This window comes from Capricornis sumatraensis, chromosome 11 (assembly GCF_032405125.1).
Source record: "Capricornis sumatraensis isolate serow.1 chromosome 11, serow.2, whole genome shotgun sequence".
Classification (NCBI taxonomy): Eukaryota; Metazoa; Chordata; class Mammalia; order Artiodactyla; family Bovidae; genus Capricornis; species Capricornis sumatraensis.
The window spans coordinates 43,911,037-43,935,538 of record NC_091079.1 but is presented as its reverse complement, the minus strand read 5'-3'; the positions used below and the strand labels follow the sequence as shown (position 1 = coordinate 43,935,538).

The following is a 24,502-nucleotide window of genomic DNA, read 5'->3' as shown; positions in this document are numbered from 1 at the left end:
GAAGAGGTCGCTAGTCTTTCCCATTCTATTGTTTTCCTCTATTTCTTTGCATTGATCACTGAGGAAGGCTTTCTTATCTCTCAGTGCTATTCTTTGGAACTCTGCGTTCCAATGGGTGTATCATTCCTTTTCTTCTGTGCCTTTAGCTTCATTTCTTTCCTCAGCTATTTGTAAGGTCTCCTCAGACAACCATCTTGCCTTTCTGCACTTTTTCCCTTGGGGATGCTCTTGATCACTGCCTCCTATATAATGTCACGAACCTCCATCCATAGTTCTTCAGGCATTCTATCAGATCTAATCCCTTGAATCTGTTTGTCACTTCCACTGTATAAACATAAGGGATTTGATTTAGGTGATACCTGAATAGTCTCATGGTTTTCCCTACTTTCTTCAATTTAAGGCTGAATGTGGCAATAAACAGTTCATGATCTGAGCCACAGTCAGGTCCCAGTCTTGTTTCTGCTGACTGTAATAGTTTCTCCATCTTTGGCTGCAAAGAATATAATCAATCTGATTTCAGTTGACCATCTGGTGATGCCCAACATGGAAGAGGGTGTTACGTTATACTAAGTACAAAAATATTACAAAGTATGCAAAATGCATACTTAATCACTGACATAACAATCATGGTAAAGTAATGTAATTTATGTGTTAAAACTTGCCAAAACTTTCAAAACATATATACTTAATACTAGTCAGGGGCAGGTATGCCAGGAGCTCCCCTCAGGGCTGCCTTCACAGCCCATGTAGTATGGAGTGTTCCTTTTTCCCTTACAGACACATCTGAGCTCCTCAAGCAGACATATGTCTCTGTTGGCAGTTCAGCTGTAAGATCCAGATGTAAGATTTTTTACTTAATCAAAAATATACTGATTAAGTGATAGGAGTTTACACCTATATTCTTTATCATCAAGCTCTGAAACTGATGCTAAGAGCAGTCCCAAAGATGCCTGGAGAGATGGAAGATTAATTAAATAAGGAAGTCCACATAAGCACTGCAAGTAAATCACTCATTTGGACTCCAAATGTTCTGATATGACTGTTATTGAGTCATTCTTTATTACTGTTTCATAATGTCACAATCTAAATTCAAATAAAATGCAGCACGCAAATCTGTATCATTTTAAATATATCCATAAACTCAAAATATGCTGAATTTTGAAAATTCTCTCACCAACTATCAACTGAAAGGACAGTGGATTGCTTCCTGGATAAACTCTAAGGAAAAAAAAAATGCTGTCCCTCACTAAAAAGAAAGGAGCTATCAAAACCACGGAAAGACACGGAGGAGCCTAAAATGCACGTTACTAAGAGAGCGAGGCAATCTGAAAAGGCAAATTACGGTATGAGTCCACCCCTGAGATTCTAGAGGAGGAGGGAGACCTGGACAGAGAGTGAGGACTGTGAGAGAGTGAGAGTGCTCTGCATGACACCGAATGGTGGCTCCCCATCACCACACACTCGTCCAAGCCCACAGAGCGAACACAAGTGCAGCTGTGGACGGACGCGGGGCGGCAGCAGCGTGTCCGCGCAGCTCAGTGCCTGTCCCAGGTGTACCGCTCTGGCGAAGATGCTACTGCTGTCGGGCGAGAGGTGTGTGGTGTGCAGGTCAGGTGGGGGAGGGCGCACAGGGAAGGGCCACTGCGATGGAAACTGCCCTGCATCACTTCTGCTGTGAACCTAAAACCACTCTGAAAAACAGGATTTACTAACTTTAAAAAATGTATCCTTTTAATACCGGTCTATTATTTCTATTCTTTCATTCATTGCTCTTGTTCTTATCCAAGGAATACTCAAGTAAGCTCTCTGAACACAAAGTTACATATTTAATTACTATATAGTTTGTAGTAAAAATAAAAGAAAGATGGTACAACAAAGGCTTAAGGACTATAAGCCATTTAAATGCAGCAAAATATTCCACACTCACTTGAAATCTCAAACTAGTAAAAAAAAAAAGGGGGGGGGGCATGTTGTTTCTACCATTACAGAAAGCATGAGAAGACACCGTACTCATGGAACCAGCAGAGTCAATCTCTGCTCACTGTGTCGGGACGCTGACGACTGTTGCTCTGTCTACTATGCACAGGTGTGGCTCCTGTCTGAAACTCACGGTGGACAGAGAGGCGCAGGGGCTGCACGATGCTCAAAGCCACAGCCTAATGGTTCCTGTGAAGCAGTTTACAGAATATGAGCTGCCAAGTCACTGCTGCGGTGTGAAAGGTGAGATTAGAAAATGACTACCTTTACAGAGGCGCCTCAAAAACAAACACCCAAGTAACACTACCACAGAAAATGAACAAAAAATAAAACAGAAGCAGTCCAAGATGTTAGTGGCTAGGCTGGGAATCTTCTTAAATCCAGTGAGAATTTAAAATCCGTGTTCCCCCCTCCTTACTCTCTGTCACATCTCCAGGCAGCTAGCTTTGTGGTCAGAACATAAAAGGCTTTGAAATGGAAATATCCATACAACGAGTTGCTCCTTGAAGAGCTCAGCCTGAGGTGGACTGCAGCCTTCTTCATTTTCTGATCCAATATTTGCCAATATCAACTCTTTCCTTCTTTTTATGCTGCTTTCAAGATGAAAAAAGCTCTGTTGAAAGTCTACGGTGGTTTAGGTTCAATTTCATAAAAACTAACAAAAAAGGCCAAAAAGGAAATGAGTCATTCTCTCAAACCCATCTGCAGATCCTATCACTTAGTGCTCTGATGTCATAGTAATGGCTTAGCTGTTATACTTCAAGGTAAATATTTCAAATAAAAGCTTTTTTAAAAAAGAAAGTATACTTGTTCAGATGACCTGTGGAAATAAAAACCACATGAGAAAAATAATGACAAAATAGCAAAGAAAAAACAGATTTGAGATGACTGAATAAACCACTTAAAACTGTCAGGCATCAAAGCCTAGGCAACTGAACAGATTGCAGAGATTTTACAAACCACCCATGAATAGCCACAGAGAAAGGATGAGAAATACACGCTCATGATCTCCCCCACAATCAGCCAATCACTGCCATGAGGCTAACAACTACAGCCACACATTTGCCACTATTTTTGCTGACTTTTTTTTCTACCCTTGAACATTTTGTCTAAAAAACACTTGTATTCTTGTGTTCTTCTCACAAGTTTGTAATAAACATTTTATGCTAATTAATTAGGAAGTCAATCTCATGTAGAGTAAACTGAGGCCAAGACCTCTAACAAAATCATCTTTAGGGTAAGAAGCTTTGAAGTACTTTAGCAACTTGTAACAGAAAAGAATTTCATCACATTTATCATATCAAAAAGATTTCTGGAATAAAGTGTAACGGAGTTTATCTTGTCAAGTTAGAAAAACAAATAACAGCTGAAGAAGTTCAGAAATAAAAACAGTTTATAAAAGACCAAGTTGAAAGTAAACTGGAAACAGGATGGTTCACTAAACACTACAATTATCTCCAGTTAAAACCAATAACAAAAATTTACAAAACAGCAAGACTTGATCCCACTCCCAAACTTTCTTAAGCAGAAGCAACTATCTTCAAAGCTGATACTCAAAGGAGTACAAAAATGCCTGACTTAATCAAAGTGTTAGAATCACTTCTCTTACACAGCCACTTGGAGCAGGACTCTGTTGCTGTAGCAGAGACTGTCTGCTGCTTACGTTTAAAAGAAGACACACTGCTCAGCTTTCACTGAGCTCTTCTTACACTCCTCCTTCTCCTAAAGCAGTGTGCGCCCCCCTGTTTCAATAATGTTTAACTTTGGAGAAGACAATTACTTCAAAGACTGGTCATCCCTGAAAACCCAACAGCACACAGGAATTTTAAGACAATGAACATCTAAGAATTTGGAGTATATATTCCCAACTTTAAAATGTACTTAAATTAAAACCAGTCATGAAACCAAGTTATTTCCAAAGTGTGTTAAAGTCCCATTTCAAAGAAAAAATATCTCGCGCCCATTAATTCACAGTGAAATGAAGAAATCTCTAGTTTTCTAACGTTCTAGTTAGAAACACTGAGTTTATACAGTGTAAAGTTGAACAAATACATCTGCTATTTAAGTTTCTTGCTTCACTTCACCTATAAGCAGAATGTATGGCAGAGGACATGGAAGGAAAAAGGTGTTTAAAACATACCTTAATCACCTTGTCTACTTTCAGGTCTTCAAGAGATGGGTACAGAGACATTTTTGCAGGATTTTTCTAAAGAAAAACAACAACAAATGTCTATGATTAAGTTCATTGAAATTAAAGAGTACATGGAGCCAGCAGCATACACATAAACGTGTGTAAGTCGTTTAACACAAGATTTAAATTGCAAAACAATAAATACGACCATCTAGCTATACTAAAAATTGCTGACTGATGGTTGCCAACTACCTTTCTCTCGAGCTACATCCATTACAAATGTTAAACTTCCCCGAATAAAAAATCCCTTCATTTCTATAGTTTAGAAAATCAAAGAACAATTATGTGGCTCATCTAGTTTACACAAACAAGGGCTTAGCAACTGAGCGAGAATTATATCCTTCTAACAAAAATATGCAACAGCTGATACATGTTATCTATGTACAAAACCTCATTATTACAAAAAATATATATATACACACACATTATGTAAGTATATATATAAAATAATACACACCATAGGAGACGTGAATGAAATATAGGAGGAGTAAAAGGGAAAGGAATTTTTATAAACATATTCAGTGACTTTTAGTGACCATGAATTGCTTTTTGTAGTGATTTAAAACAGAAGTCTCAAAGTATTACAGGCATATATACTCCAAAACTTTGTTTAAGTATTTTGAGATGAATACGTCCTTGAAGCCCAACAAAACAGAACATATTCTAAATTGGTATAGGGGTTGATACTCTTACTGCCTCCCAATGAAAACCCACCCACAATTGGCTGCTCTGTGAAGATGGAGACAGGCCCTTTAAATGCTGCTCTTCTCCAGCTGGGAAGATGCTAAGCTTTGTCAATGGGGAAGCTGGAGGTACAGTGAGGAGAAAGGGTGCTTTCTCCCAGCTTCCAGTGTCCTCCTCCAGCCAGGCCACTGCAGGGAGCAGCAGCGACAGTCCCCAGCACTGCTGAGCAGGCTCCCAGTACGGGGGCACCAACAGCACTCCCCAAGCCCTTCCCCATTCACTTCTGGGATCCACTCAGTCGATGATGTTTTGGGTGACTGTTCACTTTCTAACTTATGAATAATGCTGCTAATAATGCTAACAAGCATTTACACCCCAGTTTTTATATAAACACATAATGTTCAACTGTCTTCATACACAGCTAAGAGTAGAACTGCTAGGTTATATGGTGACTCTGTATTTAACTTTTTGAGGAACTGGTTTCTGAAGTGACTGCACTATTTTACATTCCCACCAACACGTGTGAGGGTTCCAATTTTTCCCTAACTTGGCCAATACAATACCGTTGTCCCTCAGTTTCTGCAGGGCACTGGTTCTAAGAGTCTCCCCTGCATACACGGAACTCTTTGGATGCTCAAGTCCCTTTATATAAAAGGGCTCATACACACTTGCTATTGTCGTTCTTTCCAATTACAGCCATCTGGGTGGATGTGCAGCAGCACTTCATTGTAGATTTGATTCCTAATTCCTTAATTAATAACTAAGGATACTGAGCATCTTTCATGAACCTAGATGGCCAATCTGTATATCTTCTCTGAAGAAACATCTATTTAAATCCTTTGCCTATGTATTCCTTTTTCTTGCCTAGCCGCCCTGGAATAGAACCTCTAATAAAACGCTGATGAGAAGTAGCACGATACAGTTTTGAAGAGGAGAATAGGGCCTCGGTTTGTGAATAAAATGCAAATTCTTGAAAAAGCACAATCAAATATGTCTTAACTCTATTAATCCAGGAAAACAAAACAGTTATCTTTTTTGTCTCCAAAGATCAGTTCTCTAGAAGTTTTCTCCTTAATCACATTTTATTGACACTTTCAACCATTGTATCAACATCATAAACAAAATCATTCTAAGTTTACTGAAACTAATGTTAACTAGCAATCCAGGCGTTAGTTCTATTCTTGGTTCTGCCACTGGTCACCTACAAGATCCCATTTTTTTTTTTTTTTTCCATGAAAAATGAACTGGATGAATGGTTTAAAACTCAGAGTAGTTTTCTAAAATTTTTTTCCCCATAGAAGCCTTTCTTCAAATATTAACTGACGTTTGAACAGCTCGGAGGTCACTCATTACCCCCCCCTCCCATCAACACACACAGTCAAGCCTAGAAAAGATACAGCATCTTTAAAAAAAGCAGCAAGTATCACCCCAACTTACACTCTGTAAGTAGTCAGTTTAAGTAAGCTGACCTTAAATCTCACTATTCTGATAAAATACAAAGGATTCCTCAATCATTTTACCTGAAACGATTTTTGTGGTCTCATCTCATCCAATTTCATTCCAAGCATTACAATGTTCCAGTCCCACACTACGCTCCATTTCCCACCCTGGTCACGTGCTTCTGTGCCTCGGTATCTTTGTAAAAGCTTTGTCTTCTCCCTGGAATGTCCTTCCAGGGCTTTTCCATCACAGTCTTAGTCAAGAGCCTCTTCTGTGAGGTCACCTTTGATGACCTAAGTCTGACATTTCTCTCAGTTCAGCAGTTTCCCTCTGCCTTTCAGTATAGCTATTTTTATGTTTAACTCTGGCTACTTGAGATCAAGGACCACATTTGTCTAACACAATGCCTTCTTCTGACAAAAAACAAATGTTTATTAAATATTTTAGACAATATCATCAAAATAAGGGAGAGCAAAATAACTGTCTTATAAGTCTACTCCTTCATTGGGTTTGTGTTTTTTTTTTTTGCTATGCAGCTTATAGGATCTCAGTTCCCCAACCAGGGACTGCACCTGGGCCATGGCCATGAATATCCAGGATCCCAACCACCAGGCCAGCAGGGAATTCCCAACAAGTCCACTATTTTGAACAATACTATTAACAGCTTTCCATGAGAACAATAAATTCTTGCATTATTTCTCTGAATCACTTGTATGGTGTATTTAAACCTTTGACCTAATGCGAAGTGTGAAAAACACTCAGACCTCTGTGAAGAACCACAAAGCTACTGTATATCCTTTCAATTATGATTGGAATTTCAGAATGACCACTAATGAGATTTAAGAGGATTCTGAAAATACCTGCATTACATCAGTGTCAAAATTCTCACTTCACTCTCACTTAGGACTCTATCAGATAAACACTACACTGTACCAAGTGAAGAAAGGAGTCTGGGTCCAGGCCTTCCCTTCAGCTGCCTGGGGAACCAGGAGGAGGGGAGCTAAGCTCTCACTGCTCCAGGCATCAGCAGGCACATCCCTCTGCATCTATTCCAGCCATCACAACATTCCTCGCTGTGACAACATGGCTTCACTAGTCTAACTCCTGGAAGAACTGGTGCTCCTCACTGACCCCAGCCCAGATCTGGCCCACCCTGTGCTTTCTGCAGCCGCTTTGAATCTCTCCATGCCGTGTTCAAGGCCTCTGTACCCCTGTGCATCCCACTGTCATAGTTCGTCGTGTCCAACTCTTTGCGACCCCATGGACTACAGCACCCCAGGCTTCCCTGTCCTTCACCATCTCCCAGAGCTTGCTCAAACTCATGTCCATTGAATCGGTGATGCCATCCAACCATCTCATCTTCTGTCGTCCTCTTCTCCTGCCTTCAATCTTTCCCAGCATCAAGGTCTTTTCCAATGAGCTGGCTCTTCACATCAGGTGGCCAAAGTACTGGAGCTTCAGCATCAGCCCTTCCAATGAATACTGAGTGTTGATTTCCTTTAGGATTGACTAGTTTGATCTTCTTGCTGTCCAAGGGACTCTCAAGACAGTCTTCTAAAGCACTGGCCCCCAATTTGGATTCTAAGACTGGTTCCAAATAGGAAAAGGAGTACATCAAGGCTGTATATTGTCACCCTGCTTATTTAACTTATATGCAGAGTACATCATGAGAAACGCTGGACTGGAAGAAACACAAGCTGGAATCAAGATTGCCAGGAGAAATATCAATAACTTCAGATATGCAGATGACACCACCTTTATGGCAGAAAGTGAAGAGGAACTAAAAAGCCTCTTGATGAGAGTGAATAAGTTGGCTTACAGCTCAACATTCAGAAAACGAAGATCATGGCATCCAGTCCCATCACTTCATGGCAAATAGATGGGGAAACAGTGGAAACAGTGACAGACTTTATTTTGGGGGGCTCCAAAATCACTGCAGATGGTGATTGCAGCCATGAAATTAAAAGACACTTACTCCTTGGAAGAAAAGTTAGGACCAACCTAGATAGCATATTCCAAAGCAGAGACATTACTTTGCCGACTAAGGTCCATCTAGTCAAGGCTATGGTTTTTCCAGTAGTCATGTATGGATGTGAGAGTTGGACTGTGAAGAAAGCTGAGCGCCAAAGAATTGAAGCTTTTGAACTGTGGTGCTGGAGAAGACTCTTGAGAGTCCCTTGGACTGCAAGGAGATCCAACCAGTCCATTCTGAAGGAGATCAGTCCTGGGATTTCCTTTGAAGGAATGATGCTAAAGCTGAAACTCCAGTACTTTGGCCACCTCATGCAAAGAGTTGACTCATTGGAAAAGAATTTGATGCTGGGAGGGATTGGGGGCAGGAGGAGAAGGGGAAGACAGAGGATGAGATGGCTGGATGGCATCACTGACTCAATGGATGTGAGTCTGAGTGAACTCCGGGAGTTGATGATGGACAGGGAGGCCTGGCATGCTGTGATTCATGGGGTCGCAAAGAGTCAGACACGACTGAGCAACTGAAATGAAGAACCTTCTCAATGCTTGGAACAGTCTCAGGGTTTTTCCAGAACATCTAAAGACAAAAAATACTTGACGATTCTGCCTCAGCATCAAGATTTCTGACCTCTACCTCCTCAGGGCAATGTTGCAGTAACTTCCTTTAAATATGTACACAGACCAAACACCTCAAGGACTCAAATACCATAGCGGTTTATCTGTGATCATCTTTCTAGCTGCGATGCTTTGATTCTTGAAGTAGGAAACACGCTGGTAAAGTCATCTATTTGGCATCGCCTAAAATGGCAGTACTCATCATTTTCTGAGTTACTGACTCACTCCTTCCCTCAAATCACCCACTATAACTGGTCTCCCCTTTGACTTCCCATGCAGGCAGCCTGGGTTCAATGCCTGGTCAGGACACTAGATTCCACAAGCAGCAACTAAAACATTCTGAGTGCTGCAACTAAGACCCAGCACAGCCAAATAAATAAAAATAAAATTTTTTAAACTTTGTGATCATTTAAAAGTTAAAACAATACTTGTTTACTTGTTTAGTCTTAAGTTGTTTTTTAAGAAATCTTAGGATGATGAAATTTCAGGATTGCAGAACCATTTATCTTAAAAAAAAAAAACAAACAAACAGCACAACACATCAGGTCCCCCGGTTTTTGCAGCTGCCACCAGGGACATCCCGAGAGCCAGGCTCTGGTGGCAAGACGTCCGCTCACGGGTCCCACAGGACTGCAAGTGCTCCTACGGACGAGGAGCAGGCAACCGGGCTGGAGAGCGGCTGTCATGATGGACACCCGGAAGGGACGGAACCCACATGACACACTCACCCCAAAGGCAGCTTCAGGTATCCAGGGAGACCCTAACTGAGTGCCCCATCACTGACAAGCCAAGAGTGGGCTGTGTCTATGAGGAGGACAACAGGGCTTTCAGTTGGTCCTGGCTGCACCCAGGTGCAACCGCGTGATGGTCTAACTGTGAAACCCATTTCAAGTTGGTGCTCCATCAGCTGGCCTCCTGAGAAAACAGTTCTTCACAGGCTCTCTCCAGGGCACAGTGTAAAGACAGCAGACTGAACACACCCCAGACTCTCCAGAAGAGATCTGTTACCTGATCTTCATAGCTGTGGCCTGAAGAGCAAGCGGGCTGCTAATTAAATATACACCCAGGGGCTATAATTCTCTCCAAAGACTGGAAGGGCCAGCAGGCCCCATCTCTGCATCTCCCTCTGCCCCATCCGAGGTAGCCAGTGTCTCTGAGAAAGGACCCAGTGCCAAGGCAGTTGTCTGCCACCCACAGGGAACATCCCTGGACAGCCTCGCTCTGGAAGTCAGCAGGGCTTGTCTTCCTCAGCTCAACAGGACTGGAGCAAACAAAGACACAGATAACGGGCTCTCCTGCCAGGCTCAGTGCAGAGGGAACATTTGTATACTTTAAAAGCTACTGCCTGAGGGCCTGGGTCTGGCTTCGCACCAACCTGAATTTAGGTGCTGACTGGGATCCTCCCCTTTGGGCCAGTGACAGACCCTGGCACAGCCTCAGCTACTGAGAGCCAAAGGCAATAAAGTAGGCTGACTGGAAAATTAAAAGGGTATGAGATACAACAAGGTATAAGTGCAGGGCTAAATGAGAAAGCTCATCTCCTCTATGAGACTAGTCATTCAAGATCAGATGGGGTGCCTGTTTTATGTAAACAAAGGGTGTCAAGAAAAATGAAGAAACAAAATAACAGAATCCAAACAAAAGACCAAGATAAAGCCTCAATAAAAAAATTGGGCTTCCCAGATGGCACTACTGGTAAAGAACCTGCCTGCCAATGCAGGAGACGTAAGAAACCCGGGTTTGATCCCTGGGTCAGGAAGATTCCCTGGAGGAGGGAATGGCAACCCACTTCAGTATTCTTGCCTGGAGAATCCCATGGACAGAAGTCACAAAGAGTCAGACATGACTGAAGGGACTTAGTACACACAAGCGATTTACCCGATACGGTTTTAAGTTACAATAGAGGCTAAGATCAGGAGAACAATATATGAACAAAGAATTTCAAAAGATACAGAAAATGTAAGCAAGCAGAAATCTAAAAACTAGAAAATATGAAAACTGAAAAAATATGACAGAGGGTTCACCAGCAGACTAGAGGAAGCAGAATGCAGGAAGAAACGAGCCTGAAGAAAAGAAGAAACGAGCCTGAAGAAGAGAAGAAACGAGCCTGAAGAAGAGAAGAAACAAACCTGTGGACAGGGCAGTGCAGGTCGGAGCAGCAGAAAGAAGAAAGGATGAAAACAGCTGAGAGGACTTACGAGACACCACCATGCCACCAACATTCGCAGCGTAAGGGTTTTAGAAGGAAAAGAGGTAAAAAATTTGAAGAAATAATTGCTGAAAGTTTTCCTAACTTGAGGAAGGAAACAGACATTCAGATCCAGAAGCTCAGGGAGTTCCAAAAAGAGATGAAGACACCCACACCATGACATGTTATAACTCAAACGTCAAGACGAGGAAAGACTCTTAGAAACTAACAAAAGAACAACTTGTTATGCACAAGAGAAGCCCCTAAAGACTCTAAGCAGTTCATCAGCAGAAACTCCAGGACAGAAGGGACTAACAGCTGAAAGAACACTCCACCCAGAAAAGTCCTTCAGATTTGGAGGTGAGGTAAAGAATTTCCCAGACAAGCAAATAAGGGAGTTTATCACCACTAGACCAGCCTCAAGAGAAATTTTAAAGAGATTTAAGTTGAAACAAAAAGATGCTAATTAGTAACAGGAAAACAAAGTTTAAATCCCAATGGTAAAAGTAAATATAGAAAATTCAGAATAGCCTAAAGTTATAAAGATAGTGGACTAATTACTTATAAAGCTAGAATAACCACTGAAGACACACACACACAAAACACCTATAACTACACTCATTTGTTAAGGGCAACACAGATAAAAGGATGTAAACTGTGACATCAAAAGCATAAACGGGAGGGGGGGGGGCTGTAAAATGCAGTGAGAAGAATCCCACCTTGCCACTTTTACTCAATACACTACTAGACGTCCTAGCCAGAACAACTAGGCAAGCAAAAGTTAGAAAAGACACCCTTCCAAAAGGAAGGGAAGAAGTAAAACTGTTACTATTTATATTATGAATATGAAGGAAACCTAAGATTCACCAAAAAACTATTAGAACTAATAAAATCAGTAAAGCTGCAAGATACAAAATCAATACACAAAACTGCTGCATTTCTATACACTAAAAATACACTATCAGAAAGAGAAATTGAGAAAACAATTCCACTTACAATTGCATCAAACAAAGGTATCAATTTAAATAAGAAGCTGAAAGACCTGTACACTGAATCCAATTAAAAACTGGGCAGAGGAGCTGGAGAGACATTTTCACAAGGACAGCCAACAGATATATGAAAAGGTGTTCAACACCATCACGGAAATGCAAATCAAAACCACAAAGAGGTATCACCTCACAGCACAGGAAACAATTGAAATGCTCTATAGAAAAGTAGCCCAAAGTACTATCATAGTAAAAAACCTGCTTAAGGTCCTCAAACATCTTGTCTGCTTTAAGGCGAGTGCAGAGAAAAGAAAGAGCAAGCCAAGCAGTCAGGCAATAAAAGGGAAATTTATTAGAGGAAAAAGAGAGGGTGACTGGCTCTTAAGGAGAACCAGAGTCCTCCCTTTCTGACGGGGTCCTTCTTATACCCCACCAATGAAAAATTCTCTGAAGGGATGGTTGTTAGCCTGTAGTTGAGTCCTGTGGTCACGTAGCTGAAGGTCTGGAATCTGGTGGTCTCACAGCTTTGAGAAGATAGGTGCCAGTGAGAAAACAGACGCCATCTGGGCAATTTGGTCAGTCTCCTGGATCACCGTGATTTTATTCTTTGTTTGCGAGGTAGACATAATGAGCCATCTCATCAATGAGACCCCATGTGAGCCCCATCATCTTCAATTTCTAAGTCCATAAGGATAATCTGGAAATCTTGTTAAGAACAGAGATTGAGTCCTAGACCCAGAAACTGAAACAGAGTCCAGAAATCTGCCCTTTAACCCTCCTGTGCTGCTGCTAAGTCACTTCAGTCATGTCTGACTCTGTGTGACCCCACAGACGGCAGCCCACCAGGCTCCCCCATCCCTAGGATTCTCCAGGCAAGAACACTGGAGTGAGTTTCCATTTCCTTCTCCAATGGATGAAAGTGGAAAGTGAAAGTGAAGTCGCTCAGTCATGTCTGACTCTTTGCGACCCAATGGACCGCAGCCCACCAGGCTCCTCCGTCCATGGGATTTTCCAGGCAAGAGTACTGGAGTGGGGTGCCACTGCCTTCTCCGTTAACCCTCTGTATCAGGGTCCAATGGATACAATTTAAAATTAAGATTTTTTTTCTCAGAAGTTCTACTTCAAGACTTTTATTCTTTCTTAGGAATAAGGGAAGGAGAAAGGAATTGGTGCCTACCTATTCAAGGCTACAAGACCACTGGATGCCAGACCTCCAGCTACATGATCACAGGACTCAGCTACAGGCTAAAAATTAACCATCCCTTCAGAGAATTTTTCATTGGCAGGGTGTAGGAAAGACCCCATTAGAAAGGGAGGACACTGGACTTCCTTAAAGGCCAGTCACCCTCTCGTTTTCCCTCTAATAAATTTCCTTCTCTTGCCTGACTGCCCGGCTCACTTTTTCTCCACATGCGCCTTACAACAGCAAGGCAGAGAAATTTTTAAAACTTTGTTGCACTGACTATTTTAATTGGTGTTTATAAAAGTATAAGTGAAAATTCTCTGATAATACAGAAATAGACGGTCATCCCCACAAAATTCCACACACAAAAATTCTCTGCAAATATAAATTGTCATCCCCACAAAAAATATTGCTTTTTGACAACGCAGGTACAAAAGTTACCAGACAGTAATGTTAGAACCTATTAGAAATGGATATGAAATCTAAAACCAGTAATGTGTTTTGATAACCAACTGTAGGAAGAACTAAACGCACTAATAAGCTGTATTAAAAATATGACTGAAATCTGGAAGAGTATTTATAAAATGTGTTATCTCTCAACTTTATGGAAGACATCTGATGAGCAATTAGTTGTCCTCAAAGACAATGCCATTTCATCTACATATACCTTTAAACACTACAAAAATTTAGAATAAGATTTTGGGGTTCTTATGTTCAAGTTGATTCATACAATGAATCATACAATCATACATTCCAGATGACTCCAGATGGTGTCAAGGAACACAGTTTGATGCAAAGTCTTCCACAGCTATGTTTCGAAACCTGGCAAATGACCAAATCAGAAGTATTTGAGCACTAGTTAAAAATACAGACACAGATTTTATGAAAGGGCTTAGGAACTTAGGAATTCTTTCAATAAATATCCAGGGAGATTGTTATGATAAGCCATTGAGAAATATGGTCATATGACATATCTTCTAAATAGAGTAACCTTTTTACCCATTTCCCACCCACTGAACAGACAAAAATACAAAGTCTGACAATGCTCTCTGGTAATGAGGCTTTGAGAAACACATATATTACTGGTAAAAGTATAAAGCAGTACAATTTCCATAAAGAGTGAGTTTGCAGTCTCTACCAAAACTGTAAATGCAGATACTCTCCAACCCACAAATACCACTTCAGGTTTTAGTCTACAAATATATCTACATACAAAAAGCAACATGTGTAGAATTTTATTCATTGAAGCACCAACTGTAATAGCAAAATTCTTGAAACAAAGGAGGAAGTACTAAACAGACAAGATAGTGAAAGAGATCCCAAATATTATCACTAACTGGAAAAAATACAGCCCTATTTAGGCCAGTATGTAAAGCACGCTCAAATTTGTGATAAAATAAGGGGGAATAAACAACCAGAAAAGAAAACACAAACTAAACCCAAAGCTAGCAGAAGTAAGTAGCAGAGATGAGAACAGAGATAAATGAAATAGAGAACAGAAAAAATAAATTAAAATTACTGAAACCTAAATTTGGTTCTACAAAAGGATCAACAAAATTGATAAACCTTTAGCTAAATGGATTAAGGAAAAAAATATATATGTTAAAATGAACTGTTTCTACAGAAATAAAACAGATTATATAAAGAGTGCACTATGAACAAATGGACACTAAAAAACTGAAGAACCTAGCCGAAATGGGCCAATTCTTAGAAACACAACACCCACTAAGAATCACAGGGAAGCAGAAAATCGGAATAGACCCAGCAACTAGTGAAGAGACTGAATCAGCAGTCAAGTCTCTCAACAAAGAAAAACCCTGGATCTGATGACGTCTTTGGTGAACTCTACTAAATACATAAAAGAGGACTGGTATAAATCCTCAAAATGTTGCTAACCGTTGAAGAAGGAACACTTTCATTCTATGAGGACAGTATTACCCTGATACCAAAGCCAGACAACTACAAAGCAATATGAACACTGATGCAATCCTCAACAAAATACTAACAGACAGAACTTAACAGCATATTAAACGGATTGGACACTTCTTAACAAATAGGATTCATTATCGGGAGAGAAAGTTAGTTCAACATATAAGAACTGTTCAAAGCAATACATCATATCAAGATAATGAAGTGGAAAAAAGACACAATCATCTCATTGATACATAAAAAGCACTTGGCAAAATTCAGCACCTTTTATGATAAAGACACAACAGGCATAGAAGAAAGCAAGGGCCACATAATAAAAGCCATATAATGCAAAACCCTCAGCAAATGTTATACTCAAAGGTGAAAGATTAATTATTTTTCCTCTGGGATCATGAACAAGGCAAGAATGCCCACTTTCAACACTACTCTTCCATACATAGTACTGGAAGTTCTAGCCAGAGCAATTAGGTAAGAAAAAGAAATAAAAGATATCCAGATTAGAAAAGAAGTAAGTGTTAAGTGTTAGTCGCTCAATCGTGCCCGACTCTTTGTGACTCCATGGACTGCAGCCCACCAGGCTCCTGTGTCCATGAGACTTTCCAGGCAAGGATACTGGAGTGGGTTCCCATTTCCTTCTCTGAAAAGAAGTAAAATTATCTACATTTTCAGATATGACCTTATATGCTTAGAGTTTAGCAAACCTTAACAACTCCATAAAAAAGCATTAGAACTAATAAATTCACCATTGAAACAGGATAGTCAGGGTACAAAAATCAATTGCAATTCTACACATAAATAGTGAACAATCAGGAAAAAACAGAGACAATTCCATTTTCAAGAGGATCAAAAATAATAAACTACTCAGGAATTTATTTAATCAAGGAAGTAAAAAACTTGTACAATGGAAACCACAAAATACTGCTGAAAGAAATTAGAACCAATTGTAGAAATAAAACTGGAGAACTTGCATGTCCTGATTTCAAAACTTACTATAAAGCTATGGTATTCAAAATGGTATAGTATTGGCACAAAGACAAACACAGACCAATGGAAGAGATAGCCTAAAATAAACCCTCATATACATGGTCAAATGATCTCTGACAAGGGTCTAAAGACCATTCAATGGAAAAAAACAATCTTTACAACAAATGGCACTGGGAAAACTGGAAAGCCACACACAGAAGAATGATGATGGACCCTTATCTAACACCATATAAATATATATGTGTGTGCATACATATATATATAAACTCAAAATGGATCAAAGATCTACACCTAAGACCTAAAACAATAGAACTCTTAGAAAACATGGGACAAACCATTCCTGACATTCAATTTGAAAATGATTTCTTGGACGTGACACCAAAGGAACAGGTCACAAAAGAAAAAACTGACATACTGGACTTCATGAAAACTAAAAAACTTTTTGTGTCAAAGAATGTTATCAATAGCATAAAAAGGTAACTCATCGAATGGGTAAAAATATTTATAAATAATATCTGATAAGGGACTAATACCCAGAATATTTAGAGAAGTCCTAAAACAACAAAAACAAAATTGGCAAAGAACATGAATGATCATTCCTCCAAATATAGAGGAAAAGGCAACAATCACAAGAAAGGATGCTCAACATCACTAATCATTCAGCTCAGTTCAATTCAGTCGCTCAGTCGTGTCCAACTCTTTGCGACCCCATGAATCTAGCACGCCAGGCCTCCCTGTCCATCACCAACTCCCGGAGTTCACTCAGACTCACATCCATTGAGTCAGTGATGCCATCCAGCCATCTCATCCTCGGTCGTCCCCTTCTCCTCCTGCCCCCAATCCCTCCCAGCATCAAAGTCTTTTCCAATGAGTCAACTCTCCGCATGAGGTGGCCAAAGTACTGGAGTTTCAGCTTCAGCATCATTCCTTCCAAAGAAATCCCAGAGCTGATCTCCTTCAGAATGGACTGGTTGGATCTCCTTGCAGTCCAAGGGACTCTCAAGAGTCTTCTCCAACACCACAGTTCAAAAGCATCAATTCTTCGGCGCTCAGCTTTCTTCACAGTCCAACTCTCACATCCATCCATGACTACTGGAAAAACCATAGCCTTGACTAGACGGACCTTAGTCGGCAAAGTAATGTCTCTGCTTTTGAATATGCTATCTAGGTTGGTCATAACTTTTCTTCCAAGGAGTAAGCGTCTTTTAATTTCATGGCTGCAATCACCATCTGCAGTGATTTTTGGAGCCCCAAAAATAAAGTCTGACACTGTTTCCATTGTTTCTCCATCTATTTCCCATGGACTAATCATTACAGAAATGCAAATCAAAACTATGAGATACACCTCACATCCACAAGAGTGACAACTACCCAAAAAAACCAAACAAGTTTTGGTGAGGATGTGGAAAATTTAGAACTCTTAATTTGCTGTTTGTGGGAATGTAAAATGGTGTGTGTTCACATGTGCGTGTTCAGCTGCTCGGTCGTGTCTGACTCTTCGCAACCCATGGACTGTAGCCCACCAGGCTCCTCTGTCCATGGGATTCTCCAGGCCAGAATACTGGAGTGGGTTGCCCTTCCTTACTCCAGGGGATCTTCCGACCCAGGGATGGAACCCAGGTCTCCTGCACTGGCAGGCAGACTCTTTACTACTGCATCCCCTGGGCACAGGTGCTATAAAAACAGTATAGGAGATCCCCCCAAATTAGCTCAACCTTGGAAGCAACCCAAGTGTCCATCAACAGATGAATGAATAGCAAAATGTGGTATAACAGTGTGTATAAATGTATGCCCGCGCACACATACACAACGGAATTTTACCCTGCCTTAAAATGGAAGGAGATTCTGCAATATATAACATGAAAGAACTTTGAAAACATTACACTAAGTGAAATAAACCAAATATAAAAAAGACAAACACCCTGATCCCACTTACATGAGGTTGCTGGACTAGTCAAAATCATAAGAGACACAAAGTACCAAAATGGTTGCCAGGGGCTGGGAGGAGGAGAGAATGGGGCATTACTGTTTAATGAGAACAAGATGAAAAGAGCTGAGGGAATGGACAGTGGTGGTGGTTGCATGACAACGTCAGTATATTTAATACCTCTGAACTGTACACTTTAAAATGGTTAAGATGGTAATGTTACATGCACTTGTGATGCCTGCTGTTTAGTCACCAAGTTGTGTCCCTTACCGCAATTAAAAAAAGAGAAGTAACAGAAGGGGGAAAATATATATTTGTAAGGTATAAAATATCCCTATAAAGATACCTAAGAAATGCAAAACAGCTGTTTCCTACAGTAAGAGAATTTGGCTGGCTAGAGGACCTTGAAGGAAGGGAACAGTACACACTACGTACCCTGTTTTTCTTTACTTAAATGTTGAGTCACGTTAACTGATTACTTCCTCAAAGACTAAATAAATACACAAAAAAAATCTTGGCAGCACTTGGAAACATTAATAATTGTGAATATATCTATTACTACATATAACAGTTGCAGGGGTGGGAATCTTTTTAGAGACTTTTGGCATTTGCTATCTAAAAGTACCTAAATCCGGCAAAAACAGGAAAAAATATAGTTGAGTCATGCTCAATTTAGGGAACTGTTTATTGAAAAGTAGGTTCAACCGCCGACTATTAGTAAACGCTTCCTCTTTTAGTCACGATTTTCACATCCTTTCTTAAAATGTCCAAACATAACGAAAAATTAATGCTGCCAAAGTTAAATATGTACTATAACAGGATGACTATTTCCTGAACCTATTAAAAGACATTCCCTTATTTTAATTCTGTAGCACAATCTGATTTATAATGTTTACATACCATTTAAAGAACAAAAGTTTGTAGAATTAAGTTGGTAACACAGCAAATGAAAACACACATTTTTACTGTTTGCCCTCAACCTAAAACAGAAAAACTTAAAGGAACAGACAAACTTAAAACTGACCATTTATATACATTTGAGATACAGCTAACCAGCCTGTGGCTCTTCTTCCCTGTAATTTTCCTTTTTAGCCAGGACTTTTTTTCTTCGAAACACTGGATGTTATGAGTTTGGTAAACCAAATCTACTTCCAAGAAATGCACACGATATTTAAAATAACAGTAAATGTACATGATATTAAAAATAACAGTAAATGTACATGATATTAAAAATAACAGTAAATGTACATGATATTAAAAATAACAGTAAATGGGTGTGCGGACCACATACACAACACAGACTAGATAAACCTAGACATTTCTTTTTAAAATCGGCATCATACAAGACTCCACGATGAAATAAGCCCGTTTTGGTGAAAGGGGAAACTTTCCGTAGCTGTAAGTTTCCGCCTTCCCGTGATTATAGGGAAATCCTGCAAGGAAAGCTCGGAAGGCTCTGAAAGGCGAGCCCTCTAGGAACATTTCCTGCCGCGCTCACCCAGCCGGGAGCTCTTCTCCCTTTCCTCCAACTTCTCCACAAACTAGCGCCGCGAGCAGCCTCCCCCCCACCCCCCTTCCAGAAAGTCAAGGCTGCGCCTGCCGAACACCTCCCTCCAACTCCGGACGTTCGGACGCGGCCGCCGCCGCCGCCGCCGAGGGCGACTCCGCACACAGGGATCGCGGCACCGGGACCAGAGCCGGAGGGTGCCCCCGCACCGGCCGCGGGCCCACCCAACACGAACAAAAAGAGTCGCGGCGGACGGGGGGCTGCCTGCATCGTCCCCGGCCGGGCCTCAGGCTCCCTCCCCGCCCCTCTCTCCGGACGGGGACCCCGAATCCCGCAAGGCCGCGGGCGGGCAGAGGGGCGCCGTCGCGCAAACTTACGCCCCCGGGCCGGCTGGGCGCCGCGAGGGGCGCGGAGCGGAGCCCACTGAGGAAAGGCCGCCGCCGAAATGCCCTCCGCCCAGCGGCCCCGAGTCCCCCAGGTTTCCCGCTCCTCGTCCCCGCGCCCGGGAGGCCGCGCGAGCGTCCCCCGGTGCCCCCCAGGGCTGCTCACCGAGACCGCTGAGACCCGCTCTCCGCCGCCGGTCACTGGCTCGGACTTCTGAAACCCAAAGGGAGGAGGGCGGCGCGCTCCCGAGGACCGCCCGCGCCGCGCGTCACCGCGCCGCCCCCGCCTTCCGCCCGCGCAGGCGCGCGGCGCCCGGTCAGGTGACCCGGTCCCTATGGTAACAGGGCGGGGGGCGGCTCTCACCTCCTGCCGCTCTAGCCCACCTGCTCTTCTCTCCCCACTGCTCCTGCACTTCGGCCCTGTGCCACCTGCCTACTGTTGTTCACCTCCGCACATGCTCACTTGGTTCCCATCACCTCCAACACAGAGTCCTGAGAACCTGTCGTTCGGCGATTTCCTGGCCAGCCTTAGACTTCCACCACACTCACAGGCTGTTAAACATTCCTCCCACTAACCCTCCCGGACTCCTGCCTTCTTGGCGCTACAACATTTCTCTTTGGTTTTTATTACTCTTCGTCTATCTGATCTAAGTTCGCTGGTTGTTGAAGGTTATGTGTCCTAGTGCACAAAAGTAACACCTGTATCCTAATCAAAAACTGAAAAACTATTAGGAACTGTCCTAAGAACATAAGGTATGCTGCTGCTGCCAAGTCGCGTCAGTCATGTCCGATTCTGTGCGACCCCATAGACGGCAGCCCACCAGGCTCCTCTGTCCTTGGGATTCTCCAGGCAAGAACACGAGTGAGTTGCCATTTCCTTCTCCAATGCATGAAAGTGAAAGGTGAAAGTGAAGTCGCTCAGTCGTGTCCGACTCTTAGCGACCCCATGGACTGTAATCTACCGGGCCCCTCCGTCCATGGGATTTCCCAGGCAAGAGTACTGGAGTGGCGTGTCATTGCGGCAGTCTTAATTTGGTGCTTACATCAAAGGTAGATAACACCATCTTCTTTAGGGGGCAAAGACACCGAGGCACATTTTACCTATGTTTCCCATACTTACCATGGAGTAGCAGTACTTGAAAAAAGAGCATTAACTTAGAAGCAGTTTATTTCTAGCTAAATTATTTAGTGCAATGATAATTTAACCTATGGTTAAATAAAAATCTGAGCATAAAAGAGATGACAATGAGATGAAAACTTAAGACTTCAGAGAGTAATAGACATGTAAAAACAACTGCAACAGAAAGAAAGAAAGAAAATTGCTTTTGTTCACAGGTGACATAGTTACTTAGAAACTCTCAAAGAACTGACCCCCACACACAAAAATAACCTAAAACTAATAAGCAATTACAGCAGGGTTGCAGGATTCAAGGTTAACATACAAGAGCCAATTGTTCTCCTATATGACAGCAATAAACAACTGGAATTTGAAATTAAAGACACAATATCACTCAACACAAAGAATGAAACAATACTTAGATATAACTAACAAAATGTGTAAAAAATCCATATGGAAAAAGCTAAAATTCTAATGAAGAATCCCTATTGTCAAGACATCAGTTTTCCCCAACTGGATAGATTTGACAAAATCTCAGTCAAAATCCCAACAAGGTATTTTTTGAATGTCAAGAAAATGATCTAGAAGTTTCTTTGGGAAGGCAAAAGTCTCAGAAGAACCAACCCAAAATGGAAGAACAACAAAGTCACAGGCTTGTGTGTGCCAACATCAAAATGTTTTATAAAGCTATAGTAATCATGTAGTCAGGTATGGATGTGAGAGGTGGACCATAAAGAAGGCTGAGCACCGAAAAATTGATGCTTTAATATTGCGGTGCTGGAGAAGACTCTTGAGAGTCCCTTGGACAACAAGGAGATCAAACCAGTCAATCCTAAAGGAAATCAACCCCAAATATTCATTGAAAGGACTGATGCTGAAGCGCCAATACTTTCTCCACCTGATGCAAAGAGATGACTCACTGGAAAAGTTCCTGAATGCTGGGGAAGATTGAGGGCAGGAGAAGTAGGGGACGACAGAGGAAGAGATGGTTAGATGGCATCACTGACTCAATGGTCATGAATTTGAGCAAACTCCAGGAGATCATGAAGGACAGAGAAGCCTGGCATGCTGCCATCCACAGTGTCACAAAAAGTTGGACTTGACTTAGCAACTGAACAACAACAGTAATCAAGGCAGTGACTTCCCTGGTGGCTCAGAGGGTAAAGCCTACAATGGAGACCTGGGTTCGATCCCTGGGTCGGGAAGATCCCCTGGAGAAGGAAATGGCAACCCACTCCAGTACTCTTGCCTGGAAAATCCCATGGACAGAGGAGCCTGGTAGGCTACAGTCCATGGGGTCGAAAAGAGTCAGACACGACTGAGTGACTTCACTCATTCACTCACTCAATCAAGGCAGTATGGTAACAGCAAAAGACTAAAAATGTAGATCAATGGAACAGAATACAGAACCCAGAAACAGACTCACACAAGTACATTCAATGGATCTTTAACAAAGGAGCAAAGGTATTCAACAGACAAAGGGTAGTCTTTTCAACAGATGGTACTGGGGCAACTGGACCTCCACATACAAAAAATTAATCTAGATGAGAGTTTACACCATTCACAAAAATTAGCTTGAAATAGACCATAGATCTACATTTATAACTCAAAACAATAAAACTTCTGTAAGGTAACATAAGAGAAAATCTAGGTGACATTTGGTTTGGTCATACATTTTTAGATGCAACACCAAAAGCACAATCCATGACAGAACAAATTAATAAGTTAGACTTCATTAAAACTTAAAAATTCTTCTTTGTGATAGACAGTGTTTAGAGAATTAAAAGACCAACTCTATGCTATCCCATGGACTGTAGCGTGCCAGGCTCCTCTGTCCATGGAATTCTCCAGACAAGAATACTGGGGTGGGTTGCCATTTCCTTCTCCAGGGAATCTTCTTGACCCAGGGATTGAACCCAGGTCTTCTGCATTGCAGGCAGATTCTTTACCATCTGAATCACCAAGGAAGCTCTTATAGAGAATGAAAAGACAAACCACAAACAGAGAAAATATTTGCAAATTAAAAATCTGATTACACATCTAATCAAAGACTTGCACCTAAAATATTTAAAGAACACCTAAACTTCAACAATAAGAGCCCAGTTTAAAACTGGGCAGAAGAGCTGAACAGACACTTCACCATAGATGACACACAGATAGCAACTGAGTGTATGAAAAGAGGGTCCACAGCATGACATTAGGGAATTGTAAATTAAAGCAACACTTTGAAATACACTACTGCACACCTTTTTAGAATGGCTACAATCCACAACACTGACAACACCAAAACCCAAGGAGGATGTGGAGCAACAGGACCTCTCATCAATTGCTGATGGAAATGCAAAATGGTACAACCACGTTGGAAGGCAATTTGGAAGTTCTCACAAAGCTCAACATATTCTCAACATATCAGCCAATTATCATGCTCATGGATATTTGCTCAAATGAGCTTAAAACCACACAAAACTCTGCACAGGAATATTCATAGCAGCTTTATTCATAATCATCCAAAATTAGAAGCACGTGTGATATCCTTCGATAGGTAAAGGAATACATAAACCATGCTACATCCATAAATGAAATATTATTCAGCAATAAAATGAAAATGAACTACCAAGCCATGGAGAACAGGGAGGAATCTTAAATGCATGTTGCCATTTCCTTCTCCAGGGGAACTTTCTGATCCAGGGATCAAACCCAGGTCTCCTGCATTGGCAGGCAGGTTCTTTACCTCTGAGCCACCTGGGAAGCACTTAAATACACATTGTATGTGCAAGAAGATAGTCTAAAATGGTTACATCCTATGTGATTCCAACTATATGATGTTGCGGAAAAAACTAGAATGATAAAGGCAGTAAAAATATCAGCAATTGCCAGCGGTTTGGAAAATAAGGAGAAGGATGAGGTATGTGAAGCAGAGGGAAATTTTTTTTTTTAGGATGATGAAGCTATTCTGTATGCTACTATAATGGTAGATCCATGACATTCTGGACAGCAGGTAGTATAATTATGTATGTGTATATGTTAAGTCTTCATTCCCAGTTCCGTGACTGGAACATTAAGAACCCTTGGAGTTTCATGCGTGACTAATGTGTCATTGTTATGCTAATAAGGTGGCTCCTGATTGGAGCAGGGCTCCGGTGAAAAGGGGCCCTGGAAAACTTCATGGTGGAAGCTGATCACCTGAAAGACCAAGCCTGAGATTAGAGGGTTGGTGCTTTCAGCACCACTCCCCAACCTTTGGCAAGGGGAGGGTGCTGAAGAGTGAGTTCATCTATGGGCCAGTAACATTATCCATCGTACCTATGTAACGAAACCCCAAATAAAAAACCTAAACACCAGGGCTTGATGGAGCTTCCTGGTTAGTGAACATATCAAAGTACCAGGAGAGTGAAGCACCTCCAAGTCTACAGCTAGAGC

General features: G+C 41.5%; 1 protein-coding gene across 3 annotated transcripts in view; it reads right to left on the bottom strand.

Annotated features, from left to right (window-relative positions):
* Window positions 1–20,191, bottom strand: part of SDCBP (syndecan binding protein) — a 32,449-nt gene extending 12,258 nt beyond the window's left edge. For 2 of the 3 annotated variants that reach the window (XM_068983327.1, XM_068983328.1), the window contains exons 1-2: window positions 20,132–20,191; window positions 4,118–4,183 (exon numbers count right to left, since the gene is read on the bottom strand). In XM_068983327.1, the coding sequence (XP_068839428.1) occupies window positions 4,118–4,168 (51 nt within the window). In that variant the 5' untranslated portion in view covers window positions 4,169–4,183; window positions 20,132–20,191. Of the gene's footprint in view, window positions 1–4,117; window positions 4,184–20,131 lie in introns of those variants that run through there. The other variant, XM_068983330.1, reaches the window with a different exon arrangement.
* Between the last annotated feature and the right edge of the window lie 4,311 nt (window positions 20,192–24,502).